General features: G+C 34.8%; 1 protein-coding gene across 1 annotated transcript; it reads left to right on the top strand.

The window, feature by feature from the left end:
* The first annotated feature begins 2,788 nt into the window (after positions 1–2,788).
* Positions 2,789–10,460, top strand: LOC124422724. The gene is made up of 13 exons (XM_046959566.1): positions 2,789–5,042; positions 5,266–5,454; positions 5,617–5,852; positions 5,911–6,122; positions 6,410–6,486; positions 6,563–6,762; positions 6,835–6,995; positions 7,078–7,246; positions 7,366–7,559; positions 7,649–7,778; positions 7,848–8,037; positions 8,112–8,251; positions 8,344–10,460. The coding sequence occupies exons 1-13, from the start codon at positions 3,446–3,448 to the stop codon at positions 10,282–10,284; spliced, it is 5,436 nt and encodes a 1,811-aa protein (XP_046815522.1). The 5' UTR covers positions 2,789–3,445; the 3' UTR covers positions 10,285–10,460.
* The last annotated feature ends 445 nt before the right edge of the window (positions 10,461–10,905 follow it).

Genomic DNA, 10,905 nt, shown 5'->3' with positions numbered 1-10,905 from the left:
TACCTGCCCCTCTCTCTCTCACTCACTCACTCTTTCTCTCTCTCTCTCTCTCTCTCTCTCTGTCTCTCATTCTTTTCCTATTTCTTTATCGAGAACTAACAGTAAATTCGATTCGTTCTTCCGTTGTTTTGATATCAAACGATATCTCGAGGTATATTATTTTTTCAAAAATATAAAATAGTAATAAAAATGAAGGACTTTAAACACGTGTATATCCCATGATCGGCCACTTCTCTTCCTCCAGAAATTCTAACGCTAGAGTGCAGGTATATATGTTGAATTCGACTCACGTTCACATTTATCCTTTTTGCGAAATGAGTGATAATTCGACGAAATCGAATTACCGTGGCAGTACGGCATGAAAAGCACCGAAGTTAGCCATGGCATACGGCAGAACGCACAGCGCGTTTTCAAAATTTCATTACGACGTGCTCTTTCTCTGCCCTTTTTCGCTCTCTGCGGGGAACATATAAGTGATACCGGACGAAGGAGCACGTTGAACCTGCAGAATGGGGAAAAAGGGGAGCACGAATGTGACACGACTGGACGTAACTTCACGCTCGCGAAATATTATGCGTTTTGCGTAAGGAATTTAAAGTACTCCTATCTCTTACTCCGGTAAAATTTATGACACTTCCTCGTCCACCGTATTTAACGTGGACGAGATCTTTTAATAATACCGATAAATGTTTTATCGCACATAAGTCGTATTTTATTTCAAAACAACTTCTTTTACTTGTTTATTCGTTCTCATTATTATTCATTGTTTTATTATTAAGAAAAATTTATGCGATCAATCATATATCTTAATACAAAGATTCTAAAGATCGTAAATGATTTTGATTTTATTATTTTAATCTTAAAATGATAATAATTTAATATAATAAAATTGATACTGTTTATTAATATGTCCTAACTCGCACTTTGATTTATCTTTTATTGTTGTTGACATATCTTGCAACCCAACGGGTTATGTATTAGTCATATTGCGTTCCTAGAAAAATGTTACAACTCAAAAAACTCATATTTCAAGTTAAGCCCACAGGAGGTATGCTTGAACCAATATTTACGTGAAGGAATAACGTCACAAGTCTATTTGCGAAGTCAGTCGCTAGAGAACAGGAGTGTTATTATTCTTACAAAAAGTCATCCTTCCTAAAAGCCCTAAGTGATAATGTATTGACAGAATTACTGAATGCCTATTTAAGAAATATTATAACCATTATTATACTCAAATATTGCAATTCTCATTGCTATAGTTACTTGACAATTTAACGAAATTTAATTAGAATTTAGTTTCTCTCTCTCTCTCTCTCTCTCTTTTTCTTGAGAATTTGTATTTTTTTTTTTTTGAGTTGTATTCAGACAGTATTAATTTAGAGACACCATGTTTTATCGATGTTTTGTTTCGTCGGCGCGCGAAAAGAAAAATAATCGTAGATGTGCGTGATTTACAATTAATTGAATTGACAAAAAACGCTGTATGTATGTATGTATGTATGTATGTATGTATGTATAATGTTTGTATGACCTCGCAGAATGAATATAGCAGGCTGATGTATTTCATTGATCACCGTGACCAAATACATACAAACTCATACATTCTCTTGAATCCAATGGTTAAGTCCAAATCGTCGGTGATTGATGGTCGACAGTATACAACAGGTCAAATTCATCCTAAATATATCAAATTTTTATATATTAATTTTTTCATCTCTTTTCCTAATATAATTAATCATGCATTTATTTATTTTATTTTTTCTTTTTTTTTTTTTTTTTTTAATTAATATTAATTAAACATGCAACTCAATTAAACATGAATTTTTCTTCGTTTCATCATTCATTTATTTCCATTTTATTAAAAACATACAATACCTTCATACACCTTTTATAATTTGCCATTTATTCTCTCTTTTCATGTAGGTCCCAAACATTAAAAAAAAAAAAAAAAAAAAAAAGAAAAGAAAACTTATTGCACGAATGATTAATGCAATTAATTATGATTAATTATGATTTATATCTATTACATAAGATTGTTCAACAAATATTTGAATGATACTCGTAGTTATAGTTGAATATTGTTCGGTATATATCTCATTGTAGGCTGACCCTTGAACGCATAAGTATTTCCTTTTATTTCCTATCCGCTTTAATCCTTTTGTTGCGGTGAAACTAATCGCTAGAATATTACAACTGAACCGCCGGACTTCATACCACAAGTGTACGTACAATTCGTGTGCCATCAATCTCTGCTGTTCCGAATTTGCATCTTACGCCTTGAAAAATTTTTATTGATAATAGAAATTAAAATCATGGTAATAAAAAGTTAAAAAAAGAATGGAACAACGAATAATATGCCATGGTCAAAACATCGATACATCAATAAATACATATTTGGTATTTATAGTAAATGTTATATATCGAGCGACTATGTCATGATATATGAACAGTATTTCGTGATGAGCGACTTTAATCATTCGTAATAGTGAAACAAAATGTTTCCGCGATAATATTAGGATCTTGGTTATTCGTAGCATACACATATATAAGCATATATACTTACTATATCATCGCTAAACTATTTCATCTTCATAGGGAACATCTTACTTCTAAAAAATATCCTCTATTCTTACATTATGTTTAATTAACGATCAAAGAACTATTCTAAATTCAATTAAAAATTTGCAAAATAAAAGTAATAAAAAGGAAAAAAGAACAATTCTTTTCTATAATAATAAATTTTTATTTATATAATACAAATATATTTGACACGTGGTAACCTTGAATACGTTTCATTATCTTCTTTAATCCGTCTTATACACTCCTGATTCGAAGCGCCTCCGTGTCTATAAGAACAGTTTGCTTGCCTAGACTTCTCTCCCTGTCACTCTCTCTCTCTCTCTCTCTCTCTCTCTCTCTCTCTCTCTCTCTCTCTCTCTCTCTCCCTCTAAAGTTGCGTAACTTCCGAGGAGAAGAATATCGGCAGTGAATGATGACGACAAAGAGAGAGGCATGGCTGTCTCTCGAACGCACTGCTGAGGCCGCGGCGATCGGCGGTCGGAAATGTTGATGCTAAATAAAACTCCTAGCTGCTTGGGACGCTGCCATGCGCTCTAATTTCCGCAAAGGCACGGCCGACTGTGGACGTGGTAGCCCGGGATCTGCCACGTCCGAGACGGCGTACTCGATAGTTCTTCAAGATTCTCAAGATCACTCGTGTTCTTTTGATCACGAGTTTTCGGAGAGAGAGAAAGAGAGAGGGAGAGAGACAGAATCAGAGACATAGACAGAGAGAGAGAGAGAGAGAGAGAGAGAGAGAGAGAGGGAGGAAGAGGAAGAAAAAGAAGGGAGGAGAGGAAGGAGTATAAGAAGTAAATCTATTCGAACATCACCGAATTAGTGCTCGCTTATTAATTTTCTTTTCACATGTGAACCCTGCCATATCATGGCTCTCGCCCTTCTGGGCATTATTCGTTGGGCGCTTATACTACTTCTTTATAACTGTTCCTACGCCTTCAGGATACGTGATGGAAGTGTCGTTCATCCATTTTCTTCGTCGATCGTTGAGCACTCACAACGTGCCACCTGTGTTGGTTCCAAGTTCGGTAAGTGCCCAGAGAGAACGATGACGACGAGCAACGCAGTGACGCCTTCGCCACGAAGATGGCACGGGGCCATGTCTTCGCAGGTTCCTCCGATTGGTCGAAAACCACCTGTCGAAACGGTCTCGTCTACCATCGAGGAGGACGCGAGTACTCAGAAAATTGGATCAAGGTTGTTGGGTAATCAATTTGCCGATAAATCATCAGCTGGATTTTCGCTTAGAAAGAAAGAGAGTACTATTAATGATAAAGATGATTATGATGATAATGGTGAAAACCAAAGCGAGGAAAGAAAGAACGTTGAAGATAATAATAATGGCAATGATGTTGATGACGACGACGACGATGATGATGATGATGATGATGATGATGATGATGATGATGTTATAGTGGAAGATGAGGAGGAAGAGATACAAGCCGAAGATGAGGAAGACGAAAGTGTAGAGCTGAGGAAAGCTGACAAAAGCGAAGACTATGAAAAGAAACAGGAAGAAGTCGAAAAATTCAAAAGTATCGAACGGAAGGAAACGGAACGAGAAGCAGAAGTAAAAGACAAGGAAAAAGATTACAGTAGCATGAACGTTCTTGGTTGGAGTTTCAAGTTGGGTGCAGGTAGTATTTCAAAAAGTACAACTACTAAAGATACCAAAGAAGTAAAATATAGAAAGGATGTTGTTGAAGATGAAGATAAAGAAAAGAAAAAAAGCACTATTGTAAAGGAAAAAGAGGATAAAAAAGATATTAAAGGTGATGTAAAAATTGAAGGAGAAAGCTCCATTCTATTGAAACAACAAAAGAAATCTCAAAAAAAGGATTCGGAATATGTTGCACGTGAAACGGACGATAGCAAGGATGATGATGATGACGACGACGAGGATGAGAACGATAATGATAATGAAATTCAAGATAAATTAAAAGTGTCTACTCCAACTAGGAAAAAGTTAGAGAAAATGAGATATGCCGATAAAGACAAAGTTAAATCGGTAGAAGATACTGATAGTAAATCGATAGAGAAAGTCAAAGTGGAAGCGAAAATCCCAACTGAAAAAGTGAAAAATGAAGTGCAACAGATTACGGAGGAATCTAAAAAGATAATAACTACTAAACCGACCAAATCTGAATTAGACGAAGAAAAGGAAACGAAGAAGGCAAAATCTGCTAAAGTAACGAAAATTAAAATAGAAGAAGAGAAGAAAGTAAAGAAGAGTGAAAGTATTGAGCCAGTCAAATGTGAATTGGACGAAGATAAAAAAGCGAAGAAAGTAGAAACTATTAAATCAACAAAAACTGAACCTGGATCATCGAAATCTTCTTTGAAATCGGAAGAAAAACGAAAACCTACTGCAAAAACGATAACTCCAAAAGCTACAACGAAATCCAAGGACGAAGTAGAAAAATCCATTAAACGAAAAGTAAAAAGAGAAATACCACAAACGGCGAGTGAGTATATTATGTGTTAAAATGGATGCATTGCCTTGAAAGCTTACTGCGTGTGTGTGTGTGTGTGTGTCGTGCTTTGAAAAGAAGTTGATATCATCGTTGTTGAAGTTAATGATTAATTATCTGTGAGCTACATCTCGGTGCTTATTTATGAATTTATTCGGAAGATTGAGAATAGAAAAAGAAGAAATTCAATAAGCTTGATGTATTTATGTATTTATAGGAAACGAGACGAAATCGAAAACGAAGGAACATAGAGACGCAACGAAAAATTTAGCCGATTTAAATGACAAGATATTACATGTACCAAGCTTTGTACCCAATTTTACCGCCGTTGAGGACGCAAACTGTCAACAGCATGGCAAGATATTTCTACGTCAACTGAGGGGTTATAAATTGTGGGCTCTTCAAAGTAAGCTGATAAATTCATTGATATATTTCCATTATCGTAATAAAGAATTCTTTGATATAATTAAAATATGAAATATTTATTGTATCATTATGTATCGTTTATATTGTATCATTATGTATTTATTGTATCTTATTGTATCATTTGAAACGATTTTATTTCTAGTGTTGGATTCCAATGCAAAGATCCCGTCTGGTCTCTTGCGTGGAAACGTTAATCAACTTGGTGATTTCGATCAATGTTTAGGCATAACGTCGCACGTTAAGATGGGTAATAACACGATAAAGATTCAAGGAAAATATTGTTTGGCAACCATAGATTTACATGCCGTAAGACCGGATATGAAACTACCGGTTAATCTAATGCAAGCTCGTACATTTATTAAAGGAAATATGCGTTATGTAAGTGACGAGTAAACCCTTTGAAATTCAAAATAAAACGTCACTTTCTATCTTTTAGCCGGAACATATCATACCAAGATTCACTACAGTGAATTGGGCGTTGTGCCTTCCAGCAGCATGTACGGCGAAGGATGCAGAAATTACTTTGATGGACGCATTGAGTTATTACAATTCAACTTCTGGAATTAGATTTATGGTGGACGTCAATCCAGACATGTGTTATATGAAGCAAAGGTCACGAAATTATTCGAAAGAAACGATCGGTGTCCTGTACGTAAATATGTTAATTTTGATTAATCGAAAATTATTGTAACGATGATCAGCACATTTGAGCGTATTGTAAAACTCTGGAAATGATATTTGGAACATGTAGTTTCCCGTCAAGTTACAAAAATAGCTTTTCAAGGGCATCGCTCTCTTGAGCTTTAAAACGGAGAGTGAATAAATATACACGCGTTTGAAAGAGAACAATAAAACGTGGTTCTCTCTCCTTCTCTTGATATCGAATTACACGTTTTATCAGACTTTCATTTTTCTTTTATTTTGCCATCTTATAGATACTTCTATGCAGCAGTTATTTGCCTAGTCATCATAGCTACTATCAGAGATTATTTGATAATCTCAGAAGGAAAAGGTCCGAAGTTCGATAATAGTTTTTATAATCCATAAGAATCAAGCCCTTTTAATCTAACTATTGTAATTATTTACAGGGAATTATTCTGAAAGAATAATAATGGCATTTTCCTTGCGAAGAACAGTTAAATATTTGTTTAAAGAAATCAAATCTAGTAGCAAAGATATTACATGCATTCACGGATTAAGATCTGTATTTATGATACTTATTTATTTTGGTCATCTAATAATACCATATTCACGGATACCATATGCTAATCGGATCGTTATCACAGAGGTGAATAAAATGTTTCTTTCGTTCGATGATATATTTAATATTCTTAATACATTGTCCTTTCAATTGTTTTAGATTACAAATAATCCCATCAGTTGTGTTCTGAGAGTTGGTTCACTTTATACGGATTCCTTCTTACTTTTGAGCGGATTGTTAACGGCTTATAACATGGTGAAGGAATTAACATCCCGTGGAGAGATTCGTTGGTTTTGTCGTCTTATCGTTAGATTAATCAGGTGAGCTTGCTCTGTAGTTCGTTAATGCCTCGAGCCCGTTCCTTAGTTTGTAATTATTGAGCAAATTCGTGTTATAATTTAGACTGACACCTGCCTTAATCGTGGTAATATTTTGGTATGCTTTCGTGATGGAGCATATCGGATCGGGGCCGCAATGGAACAGTATTATCGTAAATAATGCGGAACTTTGTAAAAAAAATGCATGGATCAATTTACTTTACATTCAGAATTTCTTTCCGTTTGAAGAAATGGTGAGTATCGTCGATCAAAAAAAAAAAAAAAAAAAAAAAAAAGAGAAAAAAAAGAAAAAAGAAATAAATAAAAAATTGTTATCATTATTATCATCTAAATAATTTTACGTTCATTGCAGTGTGCACCACATACATATCAGCTAGCATTAGACATGCAATTATCATTGTTAGCACCAATTTTAGTATTTTTTCTTCATTGTAAACCAATTATCGGTATCATTGTATTATTCTTCCTTATTCAAGTCTCGGCTACGCTTCGTTACATAGCCACGATAAACAATAATCTATCTATCGTTATCTTTCACGGAATGTCGTAAGTATGCAAATAATATTTATTCGCATCGATAATATATTATTATCAAAACAATTGCATTCGTAGATTTTTCTTCTTTTCTTTTTCAGAGTAAAACAACTTTATAAAGTTGCTAACTTTAGTTACATTTTACCATTACATAGAATTACTCCTTACGTCTGTGGCGTTGGACTTGGCGTGTTATTGCATTATACAGGAAAAAACGTAAAGATTCACAAGGTAAACTGAAAAAGTATGGACGCTTAAAATTTTTATAATCGCAATGAATCTTCCATGAATTATTTTTAGGTGTTCGTGATCTTGGGATGGTTCATCGCGATGTCCTTTGGAACATGGTCGTTATTTTCTCCTTGGCGTTTAGCCAAAAGGGACTATGTGTACGATGTTGAGGAAGCTAGTCATTACACTGTGATCAGTCCAATCCCGTGGGCTTTAGCTTTATGCTGGACGATTTTTGCATGCTTTACTGATCACGGAGGTATCATATTATATTATTACGATAATAAATCTAAATGAGAGTTTTATCATTATATTCCATAAATTTATTTATAGGAATCATAAATAGATTTCTATCGAACTATTGGTTGGTAATATTCAGTAGAATATCTTATGCGATTTATTTAACACAATTCGCTGTATTTTTCTACAATATTGGGACCACGAGATATACGACAGAATTTCATCTTACTAGAGTAAGTTATAATTTTATTAAAAAAAAAAAAAATTGAACATTTAAATAGTATCAAATTCAAAGAATAATTTTTTTTTTTTCGTCGTATTTTAGATTGATTTCTTGGAGATAATCGTAGTGATATGCGTGTCGATCGTAATAACATTATTGTTCGATCTTCCGATGCAGGAAGTAAAAAACGTCATAATGGAATGTACAGATAGTTTATCCATCGACATATCTAAAGAAAAACTAATGACGGATGAAACGAAAGAAACAAAATCAAAGGAATCCATTAAAAAGATAGGCAACGGAGCAAAAGTATTCGAGGATGACGAAGTAAACTCGACGGGATTGTATTGGCAAAAAGACATAATCGATGCCGATACAAAATCACAAAACGAGATTCTAGAAGACGAGAAGATAGTAAATATATCGCGTTTAAAGAAGTTGGAAGAGAAAAGAAAATCATTTATGGGACATAATGACAAGGAGAAACACATAGAATGGGAAAGGATAAATAAAAGAATACCACCGTACACGTTTGACTCTGAGGAAGAAGCTATGGAATATTTCAGAAGTCAAAAGGAAGAAGAAATGAGAAGAAATAGACGTTCGCTTTCCAAAACGAAAGAAATCAAAAGATCAATGCCAATCGAAACTGAAGACGATTATATAAGACGAAGAAATGAGGAAGCTTATTTGAATAAGTATAGAAGATCAAAGTCCAAAGAAAGGTCATCTTTTAGAGAACCCGATGATTATCGTTCTTGGGAATTTATTAATAAGGAACGTTCGGCATCCATCGGTCCAGACTCAAGGCGATTCTTAAATGAATCAGAGGAATACGTTTCGAGAGCTTCACGACGTTCCGTACCAAAGTCTATGGATTCAAGGAGAATATTTTCTTCGGGAAGCGAAGATGAAACGTCTGTTCAACGTAGATCGAAATACGACCGAAGATATCCTTCGGTAGAACCGAAAGTTAGCGATGAAGAAGAATGGGAAGAAGAGTTGAGGATACGAAGGCGTCAATTCATGGAGAAGCTCGCTAGCCAACGAAGTGGTTCAGCGGAAGAAGAAGATATAACGTCCTTGAGACGAAGATCTTCTGCCGAAGGAAGAATAGCTTTGTTGAAAGATCCTTCGGATAACGAAAATATGGACGCTTGGACTGTGAGTGTTGGTCCTCGTATCGCTCAACTTGGATCCTCTCAGGAACGTAGCGAACCTGAAGACGATCCCTCTTATCTTCAACGTCGTGAATATCGCGAAAAAGCACCACCGTTTAGAGAAAATCCTTATAGCGAGGCAAAAGATACCTCCATAACAGATGACAAAGATGTTACCAGTTTCAACTTCGTTCTTACGAAGGACAGCAGAAGAAAATCGGTTCAAGATCTTACAAAATTGGATGATTCAGATTTAACGGAGTCTGGATGGAGTCTTGTTAAAGAGGAAGGTATCGAAATGTTACCGAAATCGTCCTTGGGATTGTACAAACGAGAATCTATTATCAAGAGTCAGGCAAGCGAAGAAGATCCAGAATATTATCTTCCAGAGAGACCGAAACTTGTACAGCAAGAGCAGGAACATCCGTTCAAGAAAGCATGGCAGATGCAAAAATCTCGATCAGAGGAGGATGCTTTGGCATACATAGTAAAGGATAAAAAGTTGGTACAATCTGAAACAAAAAAAGATGATGATTCTTCGACAAGCAAACAAGATACAAGCGGTGAAAAGTCTGAAGAGTTTCAAGATATGGTTACTGAAGAAACTGACACATTATCGGTTTGGCACGACAGAAGTACAGATACAGAAGATAATCAACAAAGCTCAAAATCTGAGATCGAGTCAGATATCGATTCAATTTCGGTAAGACAATCGCCTAATACCGATGTCGACGACAGTGGGCCCTGTTCTGTTTCCGAAACTGATTTAGATACTTCTCGATTCGTTTGGCCAACCGAGGACGAACAATTCGAGATGTACAAGACGGGACCAAGAAGAAAATCTATGGAAACTAATTGGGATTGGGAAGAGGAAGAAACATGACGAGAAGATAATCGCAGGATTGTGCAAGAATGATTAAGCAATCTTCAAGGACGATCAGAAACGAGGAAAAATTTTGAATCATTGATTATAAACAGAGCGAACGCATTTCTGCGAATGCCTGTTTAACGGTGATCGTATATGCACATATAAATAAATAAAGATGGCTTTGATATTGATATCAGTATCATTATATTATTAATCTAATAAATTATAAATGGACCATTATAAAAAAAACAAAAAAATAACATCCCTTTACGTATTACTTATGATGCTTGCACATATCAATGTCCCTGAAACATTTGTTTCGCTCATCTAAAAGATGATATTGAACTTTTTAAATACCATTCTTTTTCTCTCGGATAAAGTGTTGGATAAGTTTAATTTATCAAACTGTAAAAGGATTCATTTGAGTAGAATAATAAGTGATTTAAAGATTGTCGAGAGTAAAATTGCTCCGATAAAAATGAGACAATAACTTGAGGTAATGTATCCTTCATATTTGTGCTTTTATTCATTATTTAACGAATCATATGAAAGATAATTCCGCTAATGACCATCTAAATCACGGACAATACTATGGATCCATGTATCTATAATTATAATTAAAAAGTATAAACGACA

Source organism: Vespa crabro, chromosome 3, assembly GCF_910589235.1.
Source record: "Vespa crabro chromosome 3, iyVesCrab1.2, whole genome shotgun sequence".
NCBI lineage: Eukaryota > Metazoa > Arthropoda > Insecta > Hymenoptera > Vespidae > Vespa > Vespa crabro.
This window is presented reverse-complemented; position numbering and strand designations above follow the sequence as displayed.

What these genes read in the sequence shown, in the direction of transcription:
- LOC124422724 (XM_046959566.1), top strand. Translation starts at nt 3,446, where the DNA reads ATGGCTCTCGCCCTTCTGGGCATTATTCGTTGGGCGCTTATACTACTT. An exon ending in CTTATCGTTAGATTAATCAG is followed by an intron (nt 6,996 to 7,077) that starts GTGAGCTTGCTC and finishes GTTATAATTTAG; the next exon opens with ACTGACACCTGCCTTAATCG. An exon ending in ATGCTTTACTGATCACGGAG is followed by an intron (nt 8,038 to 8,111) that starts GTATCATATTAT and finishes ATTTATTTATAG; the next exon opens with GAATCATAAATAGATTTCTA.